Source organism: Engraulis encrasicolus, chromosome 10 (assembly GCF_034702125.1).
Source record: "Engraulis encrasicolus isolate BLACKSEA-1 chromosome 10, IST_EnEncr_1.0, whole genome shotgun sequence".
Classification (NCBI taxonomy): Eukaryota; Metazoa; Chordata; class Actinopteri; order Clupeiformes; family Engraulidae; genus Engraulis; species Engraulis encrasicolus.
In genome coordinates, this window is record NC_085866.1 from 3,876,016 (window position 1) to 3,902,747 (window position 26,732).

The 26,732-nt window shown below is 41.5% G+C and overlaps 1 protein-coding gene across 1 annotated transcript in view; it reads left to right on the forward strand.

Annotated features, from left to right (window-relative positions):
- Nucleotides 1–8,068: 8,068 nt before the first annotated feature.
- Nucleotides 8,069–26,732, forward strand: part of LOC134456413 (copine-9-like) — a 30,738-nt gene continuing 12,074 nt past the window's right edge. The window contains exons 1-11 of the mRNA XM_063207776.1: nucleotides 8,069–8,184; nucleotides 11,203–11,243; nucleotides 13,809–13,855; nucleotides 20,076–20,179; nucleotides 20,427–20,466; nucleotides 20,629–20,631; nucleotides 20,769–20,845; nucleotides 23,784–23,847; nucleotides 24,237–24,340; nucleotides 24,652–24,756; nucleotides 24,919–24,960. Of these exons, the coding sequence (XP_063063846.1) occupies nucleotides 8,069–8,184; nucleotides 11,203–11,243; nucleotides 13,809–13,855; nucleotides 20,076–20,179; nucleotides 20,427–20,466; nucleotides 20,629–20,631; nucleotides 20,769–20,845; nucleotides 23,784–23,847; nucleotides 24,237–24,340; nucleotides 24,652–24,756; nucleotides 24,919–24,960 (743 nt within the window). The remainder of the gene's footprint in view (nucleotides 8,185–11,202; nucleotides 11,244–13,808; nucleotides 13,856–20,075; nucleotides 20,180–20,426; nucleotides 20,467–20,628; nucleotides 20,632–20,768; nucleotides 20,846–23,783; nucleotides 23,848–24,236; nucleotides 24,341–24,651; nucleotides 24,757–24,918; nucleotides 24,961–26,732) is intronic.

Genomic DNA, 26,732 nt, shown 5'->3' on the forward strand with positions numbered 1-26,732 from the left:
CCTCATTTTTAAAATGTATTTTATCTAACCTTTATTTTATCAGGAGTGATAGACCTGTTGGGATTAAAAATCACTTTCAAGGGCATCCTGGCCAAGTGGCAGCACAAGTTGCAATTTCAGTTGAATTGCTCTCATCCTGGAATTAAATTCGCTCAATGGAATCAGCTCTGTTAATTTCAAATGCTTTTGTAAATTGTTTCATGAGGTGGGGGCAGAAAAAACAAAGTCCCCTTCCCCCTGTTTAGTATGAAAACAGGGGACAGAGAGTAGAAGACGGTCATTGGAACGAAGACCATAAGAGTCAACGTTCCTCACTGTGAAGAGCTGCAAATGTACCGGTAGGCAGAGGCGCATCTTGCCACCAGGCAAGGCAGGCAGCCACTTGGGGCCCCTAAATAGTGAATAACAGCCCATACTGTACTACAATAGTGGTGATTTTGGTGCAAATGTTCATTCTTTTGCATTTTCGCTTGGGGCCCCACCTGAACCTAGAATCGCCTGTGCCGGTAGGCTCCCCTGGGAGCTCTGGTCAGAGGCAGGCTCTGCGTCGTCACTACCGGTACCAGTAGACCAGCCTTCCCACTTGTCGATTATAGCCAGGCCGTCTGAAGCCCTGGTAGAGAGGACATCATCCACGAATGAACGCCCATCCAGGTAGGCCTACTTTGCTCATGAATGTGCGTTACACCCCTTTTTCGGGGGAAAACAACCGAATGTCTCATTCACTTACATGCTACATCAGCTAGCCTAAATGAACACAGTCCATGCTTCAGCAAGGACTGTTTGGCTATATTACTTGAACAGCTGGCATCACAACATGTTTTTCGGAATGTTGAACGTGAACAATGCTAGTCTACAGGTCCTTGTCTTCCGTTTATTCTTTCCCAACCCGACCAATTGACTTGCATTAGCTTTCCCCCCAATGTTTTCCCCCAAAAAAGGGCGTAACGCACATGGCACACGTCATGTCGTTCATGCGTGTGGCCAATGCCTTTTCAACTGAGTGATAGTTCTTATCCAATCAAGTTTCTTTGGTAAACAGTGTGATAGGAGTGGTCCACACATGGGGTTTGAGCTCCAAAAACATGCATTTGATTTCATTAAACAAACAGCAACATTTCGATCGACCAGTGGGATCTTCCTGAGGATGATATATGAAATAAAGTGTATATTTTCTGAGCTCAATCCCAGTGTGCGAACCACTGTATCACACTATGCCGACACTGGCATAGGCCACAACATCAGAAATTGAGCATATAAACCGCAATGTTTTAGTGTCACCTGCTGTCAGGAAAGATAACTGCACTGACAGCTGATGGAGGCATGGAATGAAAATCAAACAACTTCCTCCTGTCCTTTTTATTTGACCTTTATTTAACCAGGAAGGTCCCATTGAGGTAAAAACTTCTTCTTCCAGGGAGTCCTGGCCAAGACAGCATTAAGACAAAGGAGGCACATGCATATTATGACATAAAAACAAATTAAAAACCTTTCCTGTTGTCTACCGCCTCGTGACCTGGGGCTCAATGTCATCAAGGATTAAAGATTTTATTCAATATCTTGCAAAAATAGAATTTAAAGGTCATTTAAAGGAAAAGTATACAAGATCATCTTTCAAAATCAGAGCATAGGCTATGTGTAGTTCGAGACAGGCAGGGAAAGTCAAATGTCTTTTTGAATTGGCTTTTTTTAAACTAAACACAATGTTCACTACCATAGTACTAAGCCTATGGTTTTATATAGCTGTTTTACTATAAGAACATAACTAAAAATACATAAAGAATTAAAGTTCTAAACCCGGCGCTCAGGTGTAATGAAAAGGTGCTCTTGAGTTAGAGGAATCCACGATAAACTAAAACTAATCCAGGCACTCAGAGGTATCCAAAGGAAGAGGGATGTATGTTTAAACCAAAGAGGCTTGAGACAAGAAGGCTTACTCACGTCATAACAGCGTAGTACGAAATGATGGCGAGGGGAGTACGGAAATGTTATTCACTGTGGAACAGGTCATAGGACAGCGTGAATGTCTGTCAGCTGTCCTTAATTACCCCCAGCAATTACTGCTGACCAACAGCTGCCGTTACTTGGCCACAAATTATCCATCATGGTGTCGCCCCCACTGACCATGTGCAAGGGAGTACGAAAATGGTATCCATCGCACCCACTGACTAATGACCATGCGCAAGGGAGTTAATTTTCCATCCACTCGTGTCCTCAGGCAACGCCCCCATATTACACCGTGGCCAATGCATTTCCCCCGGAGAGATTGTTCTTCTGTTGAGTTTCTTTGGTTTAAACCAAAGAGGCTTGAGACAAGAGGGCTTACTCACGTCATAACAGCGTAGTAGGAAATGATGGCGAGGGGAGTACGGAAATGTTATTCACTGTGGAACAGGTCATAGGACAGCGTGAATGTCTGTCAGCTGTCCTTAATTACCCCCAGCAATTACTGCTGACCAACAGCTGCCGTTAATTGGCCACAAATTATCCATCATGGTGTCGCCCCCACTGACCATGTGCAAGGGAGTACGAAAATTGTATCCATCGCACCCACTGACCAATGACCATGCGCAAGGGAGTTCATTTTCCATCCACTCGTGTCCTCAGGCAACGCCCCCGTACTACACCGTGGCCAATGCATTTCCCCCCGAGAGATTGTTCTTCTCTTGAGTTTCTTTGGTTTAAACTGAAGAACGGAGATTGGATGAGAAGGATCACTTAATGGAAAATGCTTTGGCCACGGTGTAGTACGGGGGGCGTAGCTTAAAGACACAGTGCACATGGTCAGTGGGTGCGACGCCATGATTAAAATTGTGACTCAGAAAACGCCGGAATCTCCGCAGAATCGGTCGGAAGAGGATATCTGGTTGACAGTGTTCAGTTTGTGGCCAAATTAACTGCAGCTGTCGGTCAGCAGTAATACCAGAGAATCTTTAACAGGGAGAATGTTCACCCCATTGTAGCCCGTTAGCTTTGCATGCATACTGCAGTTCCTATGGAGTGTCCATGTAGGGAAATGTAGGCCTATGGAATGGAAAGGGGAACCCATATGCTAAATACATTGCTACTGCGATTTCCAGTCACAAATATCAACAAAACATTCCTGGTAAGCACTATGACTGTTGTTTAACAATAGGCTGTATTGATAAATCACTCAGGTGTGTAGTTTTACAGCAGGTTAGAAGATTTCGACCTGTACTCGCTAGCATCCCGCTAATGTTTATGGGTTTGGCCTCATAAAAATTGAGCTTTGTGACCCAGTATATAATAATCTAGTGGCGCAAAATAATCGAAACGCTACTCAAATGGTAGCTACTTATTATTTCTAGCTTCGAACTGAATATTAATATTTCAGGACAAAAAATTATAAAAAATCACAAAAAATATAATGGTAGAAAACTCCATTGACACCCATTCATTTTGCACTCAGGTAGGATTAGGGTTCGCCAGTTGTGGCTAGTAGCTAGTTCTGTGAGTGAACACCCCCTGGTAATACTCATGAACGGCGTGACATTTTCCATGTGCGTTACGCCCATTTGTGGGGGAAAACAACCCATGCAAGTCAATTGGTGATGTTGGGGTTGTTCACGCGCAACATGCCGAAAACGTGTTGTGTTGCCGGCTGTTCAAATAATAGAGCCAAACAGCCGTGGCTGATTGCCTGATTATCATAGACTTGCAATCGAGATTCGAAGCAACGCCGCCGAAGGTGTTGCATTACTAGGAGGGCGCAGCCTGGCTAGTGGCTGAAGCATGGACTGTGTTCAAGACAAGCTGATGTTGCATGTAAGTGGATGAGACATTCTGTTTGTTTTCACCCATAAAGGGGCGTAACGCACATTTACGAGCAAAGTACCCGGATGGCCGTTCATGCCTATTGCGGGGGATAATTAAGGATAGCTGACAAATGTTCACGGTGTCCTATGACCTGTTCCACACTCTAACCCTGGCGGTAGTGGCATTGCATTTTACCATCATGCCTCCAGTACTGACCGTAGAAGAAATGTGACTCCTCTCACGGCCAAGTCGTACTACGCTCTGATGACGTCAGTGCGCCCTCCTATCTCTACTCTCCTTATACTTACTCATACTTGAAATGTAGGAAAAATGCAGAAATGAGGAAACGGAGATAGGGGGACATATGAGGTTGCTTAGAGAAAAAAACACATTCCATCCATAATTAAGGATGGCTGTGGTCTGTTGCCTTTTTGGTGTGCAGCCAATACAAAGGACCACTACCAAGTCTAACTTACACTCTGACAATAAGCATTTGTCTTGGATGTGGACAATTAGTCAAGGGTTGTGATGTAAAATCAATGCATACAGCAAGTTGATGTTGTTCTTTTAAGTTGCTTTTTTATCCATTTATTTTCACTCTGAAAATATAGACTTGGGTCTTGGCATGGATCTCATGAGTGCAGCGCTGTGAAAATCAGAATCATCTGGTTTGTGTGTGTGTGACTATGACAATACTGGCATTGAGACATCTGGAGCTGACAAACAGATATGCAGACAGGTCATTGGCATCAAAAACATAAACCCCACGACAATGGTTAGAAAAAAAGTGTAAACTTAGGCCGGGCCAGTGGCTAAATGAGCTAAGACACTTGCTACGTGTACATGATGTTTTTGAATCGGATCTAATAGATCGGATTTAAGTAGATCGGATTAAGAGTTATTTTGCGAAGTGTATACATGGCAATTTCACTTAAATGCGATTAAACGTCTGGGGAAAATAAAGCATTGCGATTGGACTGAGGACGCACGTGCTGAGTGAGCCAAATAAGGCGTGGGGGCGTGGTCGCCAAACCTCCGGGGAACTACTGGGACACAAGCTTATCTTCAGCCCGAAAATGAATTCCCTCAGTGGACTCAAGGCTGGTAAAATCCCCTTTGGGTCTGGTTCTTTCAAATGCTAGTTAGCACCCTCCTAGCTTAGAAAAACGAACTGGTGAAAGGGTGATGTGGAGTAACTTTGTTGTGCTTAATTACTTCGTGGGGCACTTTTACATCAATATATGGAAGCCACAACATTTATAGTCGCTTAGGGACTTTAAATTAAGCAAAACTTTCATGTGAAAATCAACAGGAAGTGCCGCCATCTTTTTCTCACTGACAAAGAGCACGGGCTCTTGGCGCCATCGTGTGGTCAACGAGCATGCGTGGAACGACCGGATTTATTGTAATTCTGATTAAAAGGTTACATGACAGAGGAACGTGTTTAATCGGATTTAAAAGAGGAATAAACCACCCACTTTAATCGGACTTAAGTTTAAATCGGAATAAACTTAAATCCTGTTCGGTAAGTGTTTACATGATGTTTTTAAAGTGGAATTAAGTTTTAATGAGATTTAAAGTGAGTTAAATCGGATTTAAATGCCTCATGTAAACGTACCAAGTGTAACATTACGCCTCTAAACAAGGTTTGATTCCGACTCGAGGCCTTTTGACAATCCTTCCCCTTTCTCTCTCCCTCACTCATTTCCTATAACACTCTCTCACTGCCCTGTCCTGAACAAGGGCATAAAAGGTGTAAACATGTAACTCCACATTTTCGTGGCTAGAGGGCGACATTCTCTTATGTTCTCCCACAGCCAACATCACATAATGAAATACGGTGTATAGCTATACAATCTAATATATTTATTAGACCAATTCGATTTGTCATGGAAATAAATAGCTTATCAGTCATTACTTGTGACAAAAGTGGCACCTTTGTGTTTTACTGCCTGTGCAGGCTAAGCATTTAACTAAGAAAGTTATGAATGTTAGATTTGTTGAACAATGCCATTTTACATTTGGTGAAGGAAGGTCAATTGAATACAGCTGTGCTGAAAGAGTTTCACTTAAACAAATGTGTATTGGATTTCATTAAAATCAACTAAATTAGCCTAAATCTAAAACAATTTTGTTTATCTTGGTGTTATAAGACCACAGGATAAACACATTTGCTTTAGATGGTTTCAAAGCATGTGTGGTGGTAATTATGTCAGTAGTACAAAGTAAAGTGTCCCATGCTTACAGTCAAGGTAGTGGGATTTACATGGTTTGAGGCTCCATGAATGCCATCAAGATTGGAGAACTGAATTTCCCAAAGAATAATACATGTCAACATGCATTTTTTGAACAGGCTACTTCACTTACACACATACACACAAGCCTTCAATCAAAAGACAATTTTCTAATATGGCAACATATTACAAAATACAGTTTTTTTAAAATCTTTTGAATCCTCCATGTTCTGTGACTACTGAAGCAGATCATGATCCTCTCTATGGGATTTTAACATAGGGTATTCACTTTTGTGGGGATATTAATGGCTGTATTTTTTATGATTTTGAGTAAACAGTAAATTGAAGTGGTTATATGTATGTTTTACATGTGTTACTTTTGTCAAATATTTTTTTTATCTTGTCCCATGAAGAGTTATACTTACAAATCTGCAAAATATGAGTGGTGTACTCACCTCTGTGAGCCACTGTATGTCAAATGTAATTGGCATGCCTGACAGGTGAGCCATCTAAGGTCGGCCTATCAGTCCTGCAGAACAGGCCCAGTCCAAACAGACTTCCTCCATCTATCCTACACCTCTGAGATGTGAACAGCAGAACAATGTCTTCTAGAGGCTTGAGTGTGGAAAACAGGTACAGGTACACACACACACACACACACACACACACACACACACAGTACTACACACCACGCACGCGCAAAAACACATTGTATATACAGAACTTGTAGTGTGCACATACAGAATAACAAATGCCAGGTCCTGGACCTTTTTGCTGTATGCTCTCAGACTCTGAAAAGGTTTTAAGATGTATCCAACTTAGTCACCAACTCAATGTCATGCACATGCATGCTGAAATCACAAAAATCTAAAAGATTTTATTCTCTTGCAAATTTAGATTTTGTTTTTTGTTTGCACCTAGGTTCAATCTATAAAATCAACATGCAGATAGCAAAACGAATAGGCCTACGGTAAACCCAACAGGTGTTGCTGCACTTATTCTGATGACACAGAGCAGAGCACACCTGCCTTTAAGGGGATTACACAGGAATGTGAGGAGCATCCTGACGCGGCCCGCATGTTAATTTGGCACCGTGGGCGCTTTAGGGTGTTCGCAATCACCAGCAGCGGGGCACAGCAAGCATCTCAAGGATACGGGGAAGGACACAGGGTAGAATAGAATGCTGCGTGCAGGTGTCATGTTGTTGATATTTCCCACATTCTCTTTTCCCCTCTGTGTGTGGGTTCCAGTGCATTCCTGTGACAGGAAAACTAATCAGATATTTTCCTTGAAGATAATATAGTCTCTCTAGGAATGGCTGTTGAATTTGTAATATTATCATTCTGTCACCTGGCTGTGCATCCTTGGACTTACAGTAGAGAGTCTATGTGAACGAAAAACATAGGGAGATTTAACTCATCTGGCTTACCATTTGATCCTATCACTTTCTCCTCCTAAGGCATTTGAAATCGGACAAAAAAGAGGCAGAGCAGCAGAATGGAGAGCAGTGCATGTACTGTATTGGTAAATAACACTTTCCATAGCCAAGAAAACTAAAAAGAAATTAGACCACAGCTGGTAATTAATGTCCACAGACAATATCACTAATTGGTGTGGCGTGGCATCGGATGGGCCTACAATAATAATTTTTTAAAAGACAGCGTTCTGTTTTGTTTTTTACATGATTTTTGACATGCTTTCTTTGGCAATGGCGTGACATCGACCACGTCACGTAGCCCAATCTCCGTGCACCTCGACATGTGAAACATCTTTGGAATAACGTAGGAGCGTTCTCCACCCTTGTTTTGGCTGTGCATGCGCTGGTACAACTAGGGCATCTAACTCCTCCAACTCCACCTGTCGAAGGCGCTGGAAAGCAGAACATAGGAAGATTCAACGTTGGACAGCCGCGCGCGCCACAGTGATTCCACGCGCAGGCTTCCCTTATCCAGATGTTGTCAGCGAGTTTGTCATTTCCATCGTGGCAGTGTCGACGAAGTGACATAAATTGATAACTGATTCGGTTATCACATTCAACGGATTCAATGAAAAGCAAAATGTTGAAAGGAAGGCAAATCGGTTCTACGAATGAATCGCTGGCATCAGTTGGACAGAATGACCCACTGCACTCAAACGTACCTGCGACCAAAATAGAAGTTACCGTCTCGTGCAGGTTAGTGATTACTTCCTTTGAACTTATGACATGTGGTTGCGCTTAGCCTCCTGCTTGTAAAAAAAATAACAATCTGCGCAGTGGTTGATTGTGGACTTGAATCACACCATTTAGTAGCCTATGTTCTCAGTGAGAGAGGAAAATGTATTTTCATAGTTGAGTCATGCGACGTGGACCCAGCCCTTTCAGACATAATGCAAACTCCCCCCTGTGACCTTGTGAAGCAGCAGACGAACTTGTGCATCAGGCTCCTCTCTGTGACTTCCTCTGAACTGTCTCGAAAATGTGTACCTTTGGTGGACTAAACCAATGTCATTGTTAGATTGACAAGTGATGGGTTTTTCAGTTGGTCCGTCCTTTGATTTAAGCAGTACAATTAATGAGAGCCAAGATAAATTTCACTCATTTTTGTGGCTCAGGAATATTGATACCTCATTCATTAGTTAATTGATTCATTTGCACAAGGAAACATCAGGAGAAAAGCTTAGCTGGAATAGAGTAGTTCTACTGATGCTGTTAAAAATGTATATTGACATGAGCAAATCTGAAGGTCAGGATCTGTTGAGGTGAAAACAATGCAGGCAATTCTTTTTGTTGTCACCAACAATGAGAAAATTCATTGAAGCAAAATGATAAGGATGTGAGTCAAATATTTTTGGTGTGCCTTTGCATAAACTGATGCCAGTTGCACAACTGGAAGAGCTGTATGTGTGACAGTTATTTGCCAACTGAATTGTCATTTTACAACAAATTAAATACTGCATATGAATCATATTAATCACTCAGTTATCAAGACCAGAGATGTACTAATCATGTCAGTAGGTAAACAACACAGATTAGGCAGACGGAAAATGTATTGCCTCCTGTTGTTCACACTATTTTTCTGAGCAATGCTCTTACTAAAGTAAGCTTAAGATATTTAGGTGTATAGGACGACTACAATATTACCTTCTCTCTGAGTCTCAGTAACCATGCCCTTGGGGATAGGCAGACATTACCACAGAGGACAGAGGCAAAGCCAAGGAGATGACTATATATGCTGTGGAGTGGGTAAAAACAGCAAGAAGAGTTTGGTCCAGGTTGAGAAAATCTGAGGCACTCAAGGTTCCAATTGTATGGCCCTATGGCGTATCGATACCTAAGCTTACCTGGAGCAGGTTTGAGAGCCCCTACACTGATGAGCACCAATGAGAAAAGGTGAAGACCCTGAATCACTAAAATTTCCTGTTTGTGTTTCATACAGTGTCATATTTGGTTTGCACAACTTTGCAGACAAAATGAGGATCCTCGGATGGAATGTGAATACATCTTAGGTTACTAATATATTAACAGGTGCTGCTGTTATGTTTGTGTGTTTCCTTTCTAAATGACTCCCTAAAATAATGTCAGCAGGGATGATTTTCTTTCAAGACGCTTGTGATGAACCATGCATACTTGAACACGCATAAGCCTGTCTTTGAGACTCATAACCTTATAATGGCTGATTGAGCGTAAGGGAGAGGGGTGAAAATCATAGCCTCCATGACGATACGATTAAATATCGATATCTTATTATTGATGTGATTCGATTATTTTCGATACTTAAGAATGCCCCAAGATGGCCCTGCCGTGGTCAACCAGTAGGGTACTCATCTGCCATGCGGCCGGTTGGATTCCCGGCCCGGGTCCTTTGCCAACCCCTCCCCGTCTCTCTCTCCATTCGCTTCCTGTCCATCTCTCAAACTGTCCTATCATCAATAAAGTCATAAAAGACCTAAAAATATCTTTTTTTTTTAAGTGCCCCAACCCAAGACACAATACAATTCGATTCGATTTTTTTCATATTACTTTTCCATTTCTATCATGTTGTGGAGCTTGGGCATTGGGCAGGGGCCAGCGATTCGATTATTTTCGATACTTAAGAATGCCCCGATACGATGCGATTCGATTCAATCGTCAGATTATATCGCGATATATCGATACATTTCGATTATTATTTACACCGCTAGTAAGGGAAATGAAGTGGCTCCTCCTGCTGTTATCCCCTACGGCAGTGTTTCCCAACCAGGGGTACGTGTACCACTAGGGGTACGCGAGCACACTGCAGGGGGTACGTGGAAAAATGTAATTATTATAACAAATGTATGGAGTAGTCACATCAGGACAGAGAAAGCGATATAGAACATGAATTAGGCGGTACTCACGGCACAACTAAGATGCTTAGGGGGTACGCAAGACAAAAAAGGTTGGGAACCACTGCCCTACGGTATGGTAAGGATGCCAGTGCTATCAAGGCTGGGTGAAGCAGCTTACCCCTCCCCTGCTTTAGTAGCTAACTGATGACTGACACTCGTCTCCTGTTGAGTAGGGCCTCATCAGACAGTGTGGCGTCTTAATCAGCCGCTCACTCTGGTGGCTTTTGGCAAACTGCTGTGTTTCGTTGCCATGTTGACATGTGCTGTGTCTCAGATGGTGCATTTGTGCACTTCGAGCACTATGTTTCAGTGTGTAATTAATACGCTATATGCACTGAAACATGAACACTGAAGTGCCCAAGTGCACCATTTGAGATCCAGCTATAGTCTTGGCTTTACGGCTTGTGTATCTCTTTATTCTTGAGTGAAAGCGAGGGGACACATCTCAAATTCATTAGATATGAAATGGATGATTTTTAACATTTCTTTAATCCATTTAGCAGGTCTGGGAGAGGTGATAGGGACATATGCAGAAATGTTGAATGCAACTATGTAACTCCCAAGGGATTTTGAGAAATGACCCACGTCCCAAAAATGTTCTGTTCCTTTAATCAAGTGCTCTCTGTGGCTGACAGCTCTAAGGCAGGGCGCTGTGCCATAGTCACAAGTTCCCTTCATTATGTCGTGTGTCTCCTGATGTTGAGGAAAGCCACAAGAATACCAATCAATGCTGAATGGAGTTTTTGTTTCCTAATACACTCTGTCCGCATGTCTAAATTCTAGATTTGGTTATAGTGAGGTGGTTAAAAACAATTCAATCATTGTTACTGCGTTTTATCCACAGGAATTTGTTGGACATTGACACATTCTCCAAGTCTGATCCAGGTATGTAAGTTACATCATTAATCAGTAACAACTATTGCAATGATAGACTTTTTATATCTGAATGTTTAATGTGAAATAGTCTAATCTATTTTTTTGTATGTATGCTACTAGACAACTAAATTTCCTTCGGGATTAATAAATGTTACTCTACTCTACTCTCTACTTACATATAGTAGTAGGCCTATGTGAATGGAAGTTGGTTTGCACTTTATTTGACCCCAGCGTCATACGCATGCCATGATAAGTCATAAAACGGTGTCATGACACACTCAGTGACGAGTCATAATCATTATGTCAATGTCATCATCGTTCTATGGTCATGAAAAGTTGACATTGTTAGGGTTGATTTTAACAAAACCGAATGCACGTAAAGACAATAGTCATGAATGTTTATGACATAGACATACATTTTCATTCTGAATATAAAAGAATATATACAGTGTATAACTTATAGGATAATTATCGGGAAGCTGGAAGGAGCTATACACGTCGTTAAACATGACCACATTCAAGTCAATGGTCAATTGTCATGACTGTGCTGTGAGCTTTTTTATTTTGACCGACTGCAAGCAGTAGTCCTTGCTGGTATACGGTCTTCAGTCTTCAGTAGAGTAGCTCCTGACTTCAGCTGTATTTGCAATAAGAAGTATTATAATAGAATTATTTGAGGAGTTATTCCAAGTGCTTTTCCCAAATGGAAATTTCCCGTTAGGCAATTAATTCGAATTTATTACAAGCTCAAGCTACTTCAGTTTCTATGAGTCATGCATAGACAAAGTGGTTCACTTTCTGCATTATGTCTGCATTACAGTATGTCTCAGACGGATGTATTTCAAACATTGCTTCCTGGAAGGCCCGTGCCCGTGTCAGTAATCTCGTGTTTTCTGAGCTGTAAATGCTGCATGGTCTCGGCTACAGTTTGCTGGCATAAATCTAGTTCCTCGGACAACCTAAGAAATACTGCACATGCACTCAAGTGCATCGCTTGGATTGTTTTCACAAAAAGGGGTCATGCCTGGGTTACTTCAGTATTGAGCAATAAAAGAATTGTTTTGACACAAAAACATATTTCTAGATGGCATGATAGTGATGCAACGTGATGCAACATTTAGCTCCTCTGACTGGCTGGGTTGAGGGGTATTCAGGGGGCATGTAGATGTGTGCCTATGTAAATATGTTTAAATCGTTTTCACAAGCTTTTTTTCTCATGTAGATTGTGTACCCCCTTAGCCTTTCTGTCATACCAGTAGTCTCTATAGCTCTTCCTCTATCCTAGTGTTTCTCAACGGGAGCAGTACAGCGCCCCAGGGGGCGTTGGAGAGCTCTAGGGGGGCGTTGAGAAGGATACAGCTGAGAGGGGGCGGTGCGTAGTTGCCATTGGGGGCATTAGTCCATTTATTTTTTTAACACTAAGGGGGGGCGTTGTCAGTCTTATGATGATGTCAAGGGGGTGTTGGGAGGCTTGTGATGAGGCCAAGGGGGGTTTCTTCAAAAAAAGTTGAGAACCACTACTCTATCCCAATGAGATTATGTTCCATACGTTTGGTATTATTACATTTTTCCCAACAAGTCCCAACAGCAATGTTCTAGCTTACCTCTAATGTTACACTTGGGCAACACTGTTAGGCCCTCTGCACACCTGCTCCGCCAAAGTGTGGAGCACCGCTCTGACAATGTTTGATTCCAATGTTTTCTATAGAACCCCACACACCAGTGCAGATGTGCGGACATCCACAGGCATCGGTGCCGGTGTGTGGGGAATGGGATGTATTGAAAACATTGGAATCAAACGTTGACTTGGCACCTGTCAGATTAGTGCGGCACACTTTGGAGCAACTGGTGTGCGGCTTCAATGTGGGGCATGAGATTGACAGAACAGGCTTTTCCTCTTGGGATTCTGTACACCCTGGAAATTATTTTTTTTCCTGTTTGGACATAATACATTCATCGTTGATTTATTATTTTAAAAGGTCATTTTAGTGGATCTGTCATATCCAGTCAGACTCTACACAGTAAAAAATGCAGTGTTAATTCAATACTCTGCGACCAAATACTCTCTAGAAGATGTTGAATTGACTCTTAAGTGTTGAATAAACACTGCATTTTTAATGTGTAGCACTTTCTGCTGTGCAATGCTGATTATGCAAATGTATTGAAATGAACTGGAAGATTATGTCTTGATGATATCTCACATCACTCAGACCCGTTTACGCTTACTGTGAAACTTCTTGACCTTGATGTTCATTTTTATGCATTTCTGGCGTTGCTTATCTCTCCTCGTTGAGACGACTCATCAGTGTGTCTGTTCATCAGCATCTATTCAGAACAGAATCAGACCATTACCGATGCAGTCTGCGGAGAGCTTGATATTTGAGTCAAATTCTAATTCAAATCGCACGTCTTCCATGTTCTGCATTCAACATGTTGATTGGATACAAGTGATACAATTGGAAACAAGTGCAATGTGCATCTAAGGCATGGTAGTGTCTGTTTCAGACAAGCTGCTGTGATGATATTTTGTTTCCTTTCAGTAAACAACATATTTTCCTCTTTGTTCCCCTTTAGTTGTTGTGCTGTACGTGCAGGGGATTGGGACCAAAGAATGGAGGGAGGTAAATGAAATGTATTATTAAGTACACTCTTGGGAAATGAAAACGGTGCTACTGAAAACAGCCTGTCAACTATTGTTGTGAACACTACCGTTGGTGGATGGTTTTAGAGGCGCAGATCTCAGCTTTAGATGATAAAGTCTTGGACACATGTACAGTATGAACTATCCTACAAAAATTTAGATATCTAAACAACTCACAAATCACCAGTGAGTTAGAGAAACTTATAAATCCCCATGTGAAAAAGGGCACAGAGGCAGAGGAAAGATTTTGGCAACATTTTGTTTTTCAGTTTTTGAAGCCTGAATATGTCCCTCATTGTCGTAGGCCTACACTGAAAGTGTGTTTGTATGTTTTTTTTTAAAGCACTGTCTGCTTTAAAACAGAAAATATTCACCCAATTATGAATTGATTGTGATTGTCATACCATCAGGCATACTTGAGTTTGATGTGGCTAATCATCTGATGAGATGTCTTACCACGATGATATCTGAGTGTCGCAATCAATTTGTTTTCACAACATGCAGTGATGCATCAGGCTATACTATGTAAGGCACACTCGTTATGCTATCCCTAGCACAAACACAAACACTGACACTGAGAAAAATGCCTTCAAAGCCATAGTATTAAGTTGGATATTGTAGTTACTGCCAATATAGCATAGCAATATCTTTTAAACTGGAGATATTTAGACTGTAATCTTATATCACAAGACAAAGGAGATCTAATGAAGACCTTTTTCAGTCTAAACTCAATTTTGGCTAAATTTACTGCACTTTGCCTTTGTAGGGCAAGCATTCCTCTTCCTCCAGTTAGTGAGAGTAGTGGGGGGGGGGCATGTTGAGGAACAACCGCAACCAGGACTGGACTGGGAATCGAAAAACTGCCCGAGCGTGGTTACAATGACAAGCCCCTCACATAGCCCACTGCTTTAAAATGATAAAGCATATAATGATTTTCTCTGTCCACACTACCTGAATGAAAAAGAATGACCAAAGAAAGAAAGATGCAAACAAAAAACAACAGCACCTGCCCCTGACGATTATCGGCCCACCAGGTAAATGCTTGCATGCCAGATTACCATATAGGCTACTGTCAATGCAGATTACCATATAGGCTACTGTCAATGCAGATTACCATATAGGCTACTGTCAATGCAGATTACCATATAGGCTACTGTCAATGCAGATTACCAGTCCAACCCTGTTGGCAGCAGCAGCAGTAACCAGTGTTGCCAGATGGGGCGTTTTCTTGCCCAATTGGGCTGCTTACAATGACGGTCTGTGGCTGTCTGGGGTTTTCTGCCGATTTACGTTCGTCCAATAGAATTTAGTTCAAATTGGGCAGGATTTAGTGATTCCAAGCGGGTTCTGAGCATTTTTCGGGCTGGAAATCATCACTCTCATCTGGCAACCCTGGCATTAACATCAGCCAGCGCTCTGAGGACAGTTGCGGAGTCAGAGATGCTCTCTGGAGCATTAGTCAGCGGCCCCTTGAGAACACGATAAATTATTCACATATTTACACCACACTGCTGGCAGAACACTCTTACAGGACACTCATAACAGTTTCATCCAGCTGCACTGTGGACACAAACCAAACCAGTGTCTTACATACCAACATCATCATCATGAACATGAACAGGAATGCAGCCTTTAGGTTGCCGTTGAGCAAGCGTTAAGGAAATGAATTAAAACTAAATAATTAGACTACGAGACCAGGACAAGTTGATCATAGCAGTTTACATTTGGCTTTCACGAAAGCAAAGAGAGAACTTTCCCTTTTGGTTTCTTTTCAGAACTCTCACTGTCTCTGTGTTCCAGTATGGTTGTTTTTAATGAAAAGACAGAGGAATGGAAATTCACAGAGGTCCCACAGTTCATATATAGTATATAGTATGCCCTTTATTATCCCACCATGGGGAAATTCATTTGTTTGCAGCAGTAGCATACAGATTGTGCAAAAACAGTAGACAGCATACATACAACACAGGACCAGGAGGTTAAAAAGTATATGAAGAGTTCAGATGCAACACCCCCTAACTCCATTTCTGAAGAATGGCACTTCTATATTTTTAGAGAACCCCGTTGTTGGTTTGGTTTACATTCGTGTACTTGATAATACATATAAATAGTTATATTACATAAATAAAATAAAAAAATATGCAATTTTGATAGCTTTGTATTAAATAAAAATGAATTAAGATTATTTTCTGAAAAGGTACTTAGGGGTTTTGCACCTGAACTCTTCATATGTAGGATAGATAAAAATAGAGATGTTAAAGAAAATAGAAATGTCTCTGTTAAAAACAACTGCAGGGAGCAGGGAGAGCAACTCTCCTACCCTCTTGTGAGTAGCAGAGGCAGCCTTGCAGGTGTTCACCAGAGTGCACACCAAGGAGAGTAGAGACAGGAGGGCTTACTGACGTCATATCAGCGTAGTACGAAATGATGGCGAGGGGAGTACGGAAATGTTATTCTTCTTCTACGGTCAGTATTGGAAGCATCAGGGAAGCATGCAATGACATATCCGCGAGGGTCGGAATGTGGAACAGGTCATAGGACAGCGTGAATGTTTGTCAGCTGTCCTTAATTACCCCCAGCAATTACTGCTGACCAACAGCTGCAGTTAATTTGGCCACAAACTGAACACTGACAACCGGATATCCTCGTTCGGCACATTTTCGCGGAGTTTCCGGATTTTGCGGAGTACGGAAATTGTATCCATCGCACCCACTGACCAATGACCATGCGCAAGGGAGTTAATTTTCCATACACTCATGTCTTCAGGCAACGCCCCCGTACTACACCGTGGCCAACTTATTTCCCCCCGAGAGATTGTTCTTCTGTGTCGAGTTTCTTTGGTGCACACAGGAACACAGAGCTTAAGAAACATACAGAAAGAAGAACCAAGTCTTAACTGAATATTAGAATTATTCTTACAGCAAGCTTCGGTCTCTAGCAACACTTCTTCTTCCACTAATTAATATTAATAATCACCACAAACTTCATATTGCACATAATGATACGTTTGTTCCGGCCAACAGCACATGCACCAGAAATGTCATCAAACCACAAAATGTCACAACACCCGCAACTGCAGACAGACTGTGTTTCGTTGGATAAAGGGGAATCACATATGAGTAATAATGAGTAATATTGAGTACTATTGTACCAAAAATACTGAATCAAACCAAGATAACGCAAAACACGCCCACTCAATGCAAAAGCGTGTGCTCGAGTTGGGTCTCCTAAGGGGGTGTTGTCCCCTCCTTCTTCTCTTTTTGAGGTGTTTGCGCAAGATGTGCGCTACCGCCATCTATAGCGCTAAGGGGACTTAATTGATTCTCAACCTCAGGCCTCCGAAGGTCTCCTAACCGAAGGTCTCCTAAAGGGGCGTTCACCCGACATAAAGTGGATATCGGAAAAGAAACAAAATGACGCTTCTTGTTAGATCCACCTTCTTTGATTGTACTATTACTACTGTACTAATACTATTACTATGAGTAATAGTATTTTACACATTCACATTTCCCGCGTCATAGAAAGGGTATCGTCATTTGTCAATAGTATCCTTGCCTGAAAGAATTTCCCATGGGGGAATTAGACATTTGTTAATCCACAGTCTTATCAGGCGACTGCATGACACCCGAAAGAGGCTTTGCCATTGTTGAGTCCCACGACGTGACTATCCAGCCGCCTGTTCACCTGCTGGCTATTGAAATCAGATAGACCTGAAGCAGACGACTACGGTAGGAAGCAGAGAGCACATAACAACTGGACTCCAGCAGACGACTACGGTAGGAAGCAGAGAGCACATAATAAGTGGACTCCAGCAAAGTCCACCAGACAGACAGACCAGACGTGGCAGCACTGGCAGGGATCAATAGCTCATTACTCTCCAATGCCAGAGCTACATCCACCCAGCCGCCCGGCCGGCTTCCTACGGGGGTCACCAGGGCCGGGGTAAGATGGCCTGGGGCCCCTAAGATACAGGTTGCCGTGGGGCCCCCAGAGTGCAGATTTGTGACATATGTTCATAGACAGTGTCATAATTACAAGCTAGGAATTAAGGATAACATGTCTACTAACTGTACTCAACAACATTACATCTTATCACAATTCTGCTTTTTTCCCCCTTTTGGTCGATCAGGGGGCCCCCTGGCAGGTGGGGGCTCCTAGGCTGCAGCCATATCTAGCCCGTGCATTAATCTGGCCCTGGGGATCACTATCAGATTGCAGGGGAGGGTGGGACAGGTTGGGATGGGATGGGAGTGGGGATCTGGCAGGGACTGCTGGGTAGGCAAGGCAGGTTACTAAATGGCCAGTGAGACAGGCTTAGAATGTCTAGCACAGTGGTTTTCAAAGTGCCGGCCGGGGACACTTGGGGGACCGAAAGGGGTACTGGGCCGACCATGGCAAATTGGAGACAAAATTAGCTAAATAAAATAAACCATTGAAAAAAATAAGTAATCTACATATTTTCAAATTTGTTTGCTTCAAGACTCATTCAAATGTCTTGGATTTGTACATTCTTGCATTCCATGATCACTGTTATGCTTCTTACAACATGTTACCTGTTCTACTTGGATAGATTTATATAGAGATGTGAAGGGCGGTGTGCAAAAAAATGGCCTATTGGCACAGTGTTATACTCTCCATATTAGAGGGGTGGGGCTTAGCTGATAGCTACCGGTATATAGGGGGTCTTGTCATGGCTAAGTTTGGGAACCCCTGGGCTAGCAGACCTGCTCATGCTACAGTAGGGTGAACTAAGGTAATTTGGGACATCAGCCAAATTGGGACAAATAAGGTTTTGGGTTGTTTTCTTTCTAAATATTAGCAGCCAATCACAAAATGGGATGTAATATTGTTACTGCAACTGTCATGTATAAGGAACAATAATTTTATTTGGTGTTAAGTATCATAAAAGAAATGAGCAAAGGTTTGAAGTGACAGTGGATCCAACACTTGTCAGTTTAGCTAGCTGACATGTCGATTATGCTATCAGATCATAAGGATATTATGGCTGAATTAGTGATTATATGGTACAAAATATGATTGAAATATATGTTGTTTTACTAAAGGTTTAACTCAATATCAAAACATTTACACATTTGTCTTTACTTTATTAAGGAGACATACTTTTAGTAAGTATAGTGGAGTGAGCTAATTTGGGACAATATTTTAAGCTAAAATGGGACAGTTTTCTCATAGCAACAGAATGGGCTTCTGTTAGCTGTTAGCATAACATATTAGCACGCCATAGGCCTGTATTGTAATATGCATCCCACATGCTAATGGCCATGGCCACAGTCACACATGCCATACTCCTTCAATATTCTCTTGAAATGGAAATGTTTCAGGGATGTTATATCATTTTTTAAATAGTTAAGATCCTAGTCTACTGTTAACAAGAGAAAAACGATATTATTCTTCAGTTTGTGCAAAAATAATGATAATCAAACAGACTGTCCCATTTTACATTAAAGGGTGTCCCAAATTGCCATAGCATTTTCTCACAACGAAGTTGGTGTCTCACTGTCTTTAAATGTTAATATATTATAAAATATCATACTTCAAAAACTAATTCCTACATGGAAATGTACCCAAGACCCATATGAAGACATACAATTACTAAATGTTGGTGTATTTTAAACTTAAAGTGGGTTTTTTTTGCGATCTACCAAAAGTGTCCCAATTTACCATAGTTCACCCTATGCTACAGGGATGTTGTGTTGATGTGAGCTGCCTGTCGAGTTGCGCTACTTTACAAAGCCCTTAGTGCCCGCCCCCTAGGGGTTTGTTGAGGGCCTATTGGTAGTGCACCTCAATGAAGCAGTCCATCTTGACAGGACCAGGCTCTCCTCTGCTTTGCTCTGCTCTCCTCTCCTCTCCTCTCCTCTGCTCTGCTCTGCTCTGAGTATCGCAGGCTGGATCAGGGGGGAGACACTTCTCATAAAGCCGAGGTCACCTGTGGGGTCGGGCTCCCTCATATTGAGAATGAATCACATGGTCATGCCCTTGGTCTTTCTCTTTCGCAACAGTTTTAGGATTTGGTATTCTGAAGGAATGCTAAGTCCCCTGATATTGTGCTGTGCACAGTTTATGGATAAATGCGTGCGCGCACGCGTGCGTGTGTGTGCAGGGAACTGTGAAAATGTTATGTTTGTCTTTTGTAAGTTTCTTTGTATATTTTTTTCTTTCAAAAATTTCAATTTCAGTTTGGACGAACTGAGGTGATTAACACCACACTGAATCCAGACTTTGTGAGAAAGTTCGTGGTGGACTACTTTTTTGAAGAAAAACAAAATCTTCGATTTGATGTGTGAGTCAATGAAGATGACTTAAATATACTGTATATCATGTTATTAATTTAGTGACTGATTTTTAAAATGTTGTTGACTTCTTCAGTAACATAAAATCTGTGTAAAGACAATCTGAATGCAAGAGGTTTTACTTACTAGACAAGTATACCTTTGATAGCTTCTGTGCAATGTATTTTTCGTTTATGAAGTTGTAGACCACATTGCCCTTTTGCCTAGGTCTAACCCCCTTGTTTCTCGTTTATGCAGTTATAATGTAGACACCAGAAGTTCAAATATGACTAAACATGTAAGTTCTCTCCTTTATGATACAGCCTATTGTTTGGCACATTAGTCCAAGAAGTCTGTCCTGACATGTAGTAATACTTACAATCATGTCACTGACTCAAACTACATGTATGAGTCCTTACTTACACTAATACTCTGATTTTGTTTCACCAACCATGGACAGAAGGTTAGTAAAATAATAAAATAAAATATAATAAAATAAATATTTGGTCATAATTTCATTAGACACTAATCAATCTATGAACCTTTGTCCATACTATACCATATTAATCATTGTGTTTGTGTGTTTATGTCATCTGGCAGTCGTTTCTCGGCCAGACATTCTGTGCCCTGGGGGAGATCATCGGCTCTAAAGGAGGCAGGCTGGAGAGGAACCTCTCGTGAGTAGCATGAAGAATCACAACTCCATTAGGAGGTCTAGAGAATCATATCACCTTGCATGAAGAATCACAACTCAATTAGGAGGTCTAGAGAATCGTATCACCTAGCATGAAGAATCACAACTCAATTAGGAGAATCATATCCTATCCAGCATGAAGAATCAGAACTCTATTTAGAGAATCATATCACCCAGCATGAAGAATCAGAACTCTATTATTTTACAACTCACAACAATTAATCACAACTACTTAACTTAATCACCTAGCATGAAGAATCACAACTCTATTTAGAGAATCATATCCTATCCAGCATGAAGAATCAGAACTCTATTTAGAGAATCATATCATCTAGCATGAAGAATCAAAACTCTATTTGGAGATCTAGACAATCATTTTCTAGGTTTGTCAAGAAGAAAAAAACACTTTCTTGGAATACCCTTACCTGTTTGTGTGGGTCTTGCCATATTCAAGGTATTTTTCATTTAGTCACAATAGTAATAATAAATAATAATATAGTAATAATATAGTATTATAAAGTAATAGTAATAATAATAATGACCATTATAGTCATGTCAACTTGTATGTCATTTGGACCAATTGTGTCAGTTGTACCCATTCTCATTATGGGTACATACTGCACGTGTACATTGACAGTGAACCCTGAAAAGCATTGGGCAGTATTTATCTCTATTTAAAATCAATACGTGCTGTGTGAATACTTCATCATATCAAAGGTTTGAGGGAATGCCCATTGTATCCTCCGAAGTCACATGTTGTTCCCCAGTTCCTTGTTGCTGCCTCATGTACTTGGGCACCTACCCTTCAGCAGCATTCAGACATATAATTCACTGGTGTTGTATTTTGGAACTACAATACTCAGGCGCTAGTGGTGTTGGCCATGGCATAGCATGTCACGTCATGATGTACAGAAACATTGCATGTTTGAGCCAAACATCTGGCAACAACACGGGCTATATAATTGCTTTCAGCAGTGGGGATGACAAGTCGCCTACCTGGCTATCGAGGCAATCTCCTCCCCTTGTGACAGCTGCCGTCTGTGAGTGAGTGGTGCGCACGCTGAGGCGTCCTGTGGAGAGAGACTCTTCTAACATGCCTTGAAGCAGGAGCTGTTTTTATACGTTTGGCTGATAAATCACAAACAAAGGTCCATTCTAGTTTCTAGCGTTCCAGCACACCACATATACACTCCTGTTTCTCAACGGGGGCTCTCCCTTGGGGGTACGTTGAGAAGGAGACAGTGGAGAGGGGTGGCACTCAATTTCAAATGGGAGGCAATAGTATATTTTATTTTTTTAATACTGAGGGGTCATTGGCATGCTTATGATGAGGTCAAGGGGGCATTTACTCCAAGAAGGTTGAGGACCGCTGACAGGACAGTATTCCTCATCCTGCGCAGGCAGCACACAGCATGTCCTTGAGGGTTAGGATTTTTTTGGTTGCTTTTTTTTCCTTTTCTTTCTTTTTTTATTTTATGTTATTATTATTTCATCCGTGCAAGTCTCAAGCTGTGACTGAAAGAAGTGCTGCTTCCATTTCACCTGGGGGGTTTCTATGGTAACCTGTCGGCTCCAAAAGGAAATGCTTATAAGAGCTGCCATTATGTCGTAATATGAAATTGTGAGAAGATATTTGAATTTGAATACCCCTTGAATGACATTTGAATGCCTCTACCCCCTGTAAAAAAAGGCTTACCTGTCATTACTTTCCCCGTGTGAGCACATCTAGGCAACAGTGGTCTTCAGTCTGAATCGGCAGATGGGCTGTGGAACATATTTGTGTTAATAAATTCTGCTTTGGCAGATGTTTCTAGAATGAATGAAACTTACAGATACTGCATGTCATGATTCAAAACACACTCGTGATGTATCAGACAACCATTGATAACACTTAACTGGTTACATAATATAGGCCTACATATTGGCAACTTAAACAATATGTTCAAAGGCAATACAGTACAACAAAATACACTTGCAACAGAATTGTGAGCAGTAGGCCTACATTTGTGGAATGGTATTGCAAGCTATTGGTAAATATTTCGTCATACAGTAGAAAGAATCCTCTCTGAATGAAAGTTTTAAGAAGCCAGCCACACACCTGTTAGAACCGTGACAGGGGAATGAAAAACACACACACACACACACACACACACACACACACACACACACACACACACACACACACACACACACACAGACAGCAAACTGTTGAAATCCTGTCTGGCGGTGCTGAATAACGACACAATCACTAATAGCTGTCCAACTTCTCATGAGGGATGCACTACATCACAAAGACTTTTTGGGGCGAGTTGTTTTGTGAGTTTGGACAGTTGAGAGGGATGAATGCTGAGCCTCGTGCTGGCTTCCCATATGGATAACATGCAATCAGATTAGTGCTGTTGTCACTCGCCCATCTGTCCACGTGCAGCTCCTACGAGTGAGGAAGAGTGATCAGCATATTATTGGTGGACCCCTGGGAGACAATTAATGAGTATTGGTCCAGCTGCATCAAACATGCTCCTACCAACGATATATTCATTTGCCTGTCAATGTTCGGCCAATGAAAGAGTGTCTTACTCTATCATGAAAGTGTGGCTTTATATTGCAAAGTGTGCGGTCGGCTCTACTCTATCATAAGTCTGGCATTATATTTTGCATTTAATTATTTTAAAATAGTCAAGTCTTATGCTACATCTGCACTCCAACCACCAGCATGTCGAGCGTTTCTAATAAATGCAGAAGACTTTCATAGTTTTGCTCCCCAGGAAACATCAACTTGTTATCCTGTTTTAGCATGCCAGATTTCAACCTCACAGTATTTGATGAACCCATTATTGCAGTCTTCTCTCTTCCTAATTTGCACTTCACTCCCTCGCTCCCTCTCTTACTCACTCTCCTCTTTGTCTTTTTGTGTTTTGCAGGGGGATTCCAGGGAAGAAGTGTGGGATCATTATTTTCACAGCCGAGGAGCTCAGTAACTGCAGGGTCAGTAATGTAATGATGCTAACGCTAACTCAGACAGCTGGACAAACTGTTCCTAATGAGGCTTCCTGACAAATTGGGGTCAACAGTTTTATTGTCTCTAGAGGCAAGAGACAAATGACAAACTCAAGACATTATTTGATGGATATAAAGTTATGCTTTAAAGAAATCTGACTTTGTCAGTCATATCTGTATTTCTGCTCAAAATATCTGGTGATAAACAGTAGGCCCTATGCCACTTTTATTTTTTTCATCAGCTGCACCTGTAGGCCTACCACAAATCATTTCACGTATTACTTGTTGTGAGGATAATTTATTCAGCTCAGAGTTAGTTGTAAACTGGAAAGATTTTAGTGCTGCTATTATTGTGTTATTGTGTTAATTCCACACAGGATATTGCAACTATGCAGCTCTGTGCAAATAAGCTGGATAAAAAGGATTTCTTTGGGAAGTCCGATCCTTTCCTGGTGTTCTATCGCAGTAATGAGGATGGGACGTGAGTGTCATTAGAACATTGTACCATGTTCATTTTCCCCCCAAAGTATTTCAAGCATATTGTTAGAAGACATACGGAATAAAGAGTAAACTTTGAACTTCTAAAAAAGAGTGCGGTGCTTTTCTCGAAAGCGTAGTTTTTAGCCAGTTAGCATCTAATGGGAAATTGCATTTCTATCAAAGTAGCTAACACAGTTAGCAACTATGGTTTCGAGAAATGCACCCCTGATTTATAAGACAAGCTTAAAAACAAAGTAGCCCTTCCATAGCATTTTCGTGATACTTTAATTTCATTTCAATGTATTTTTGTAGGTTCACCATAAGTCACAAGACAGAGGTGATAAAGAACACTCTGAATCCAGTGTGGCAGCCCTTCACCATCCCAGTACGAGCTCTCTGTAATGGAGATTATGACCGGTAAGAAAGCACACAGAAAAATCAGGTAACACTTAACAATGGGGGATGCGCTATAAAGACTTAGTGAATAATTAACTAATGATGAAGAAAAAAAACATTGAGAAAAAAAGTGTGATTTCAGTGCTGCCTTTAAAACGTATCTTCTTCTTGATTTCTCCTCAGGACGGTCAAAGTGGATGTTTATGACTGGGAGCGGGATGGGAGGTAGTAGCCTACTTTTCTATGTTCATGAATGTTTCTTCTCTATTTAGAATGTTACATGATATGTGTCACTGCAATATATCCCATAACTGTAGGAGACGTACTTCACCCAAATCACACGGAGGTCATCTTAGTGTGACGTAGTAGTCAGTTCTTGAAATGTCAATAAGACTGATGGTGGACCATAATGCCATCTTCAACTAACACACAACACTATGACAGTTTAATAGCTGTTAGTGTTGACATACACTGTAGCTGTTTAGTGTTTATTTTATTTTATTACTTTTCACCATGCGTAGGATGTTCGTTTGGCAAAGATGACCACTGTGTGGCCTCTGTCAATTATACAATGCCATCAATGGTATTAATAGCTCCTCAAGACATCCCAAAAATCCTTAGTCACAAGATGGGCCACAGTTGTAAGACAAAGTGAGGTATGCATTGTATGCAAAATGATGGGCTAACTACTGTGCAGTAAGCAGTAGGGTGCTTTCACATGGTCCACTGCTGGGAAAAAAAACTCCTTGTTCTCAGTTCAGTTCAGTTTAATTCAGAAAACATTATTTGTCCAATCAATGTACACTTTTCATGGTGTGAAGGTCACCCGATTCAACATGATCTCCAAAAATTCTGTGCTCCTGGACACGGATGTTAAGGACACTAAATCCGTGTCCAGGAGCACGGATTTTGCCAAAATTCCGTGCTCCTGGACACGGAATTGTTTTCCGTGCTCCTGGACACGGAATTGTTTGAAGTGCTTTCTATAGGCTATTTCCACAGTCTCAGGATTTCAAATATTTTGTCTCAAAAACAACATTTCTTACTGACAGGTTAGGGTTAGGGATTGTTTTGGTCTGGGCACAGCTAGTTTTCTTTCATTCATCATATGAGTTTGATAGCTTAGCAACCAACTGGAAAAGGTATTTCTCAAAAATATGTCTTTAATGACAGGTTAAGGTTAGGGAATGTTTTGGTCAGGGCACAACTTGAATTGCTATAGCATTATTTTGTTTAGGATTAGCATTTGGTATGTATTTTCTAATGATAGAGTTAACACAGTGCTGTGGTAATAGCCTATAGAAAGCACTTCCGTGTGCCCATCACGGAAAACAATTCCGTGTCCAGGAGCACGGAAAACAATTCCGTGTCCAGGAGCACAGAATTTTGGCAAAATCCGTGCTCCTGGACACGGATTTAGTGTCCTTAACATCCGTGTCCAGGAGCACGGAATTTTTGGAGATCAGGCTGCCCGATTGATTAAATTAAAGTGTGTACAAATCAAAGGGCTGAGTCCTCCAAAAAGAATTGGTCATGGATATGATGTAGTAGATCAACAAACTATTTGGAATGCATTGTTGTTAGCCCTGTAAAGATGTACAAAGAACCATGAATCAGGTAAGCTGGTGTCTCTCAGGGTGCAGACCAGCAGACCAACCAGTTCATGTGCCACATAGTTACCATTTTACTCCCTTTGTGTAGATCAAATAGGAAACAGCTAATGGTGTGACAGTGCCCTTACAATTATAATCTATTTCAGAAGTCAGTCGAGGGAGGGTGTGTTAATGGTGATTTCATATTTCCCTCTCCACTAAACCATGCCCAGCAGACAGTCTGAGCAACAATGTCTTGAAACAATAATGTCTGATCAGAGCGGAGCATAATCCCCTTGTAGCGTAGGGGAGTAGAGTTGCCCAGCTGGGACTCGAACCCAGACCTTCTGCGGTAGTAAACTGGGGCTCTGACCGCTACACCAAAGAGCCAGGATTGCTGGCATG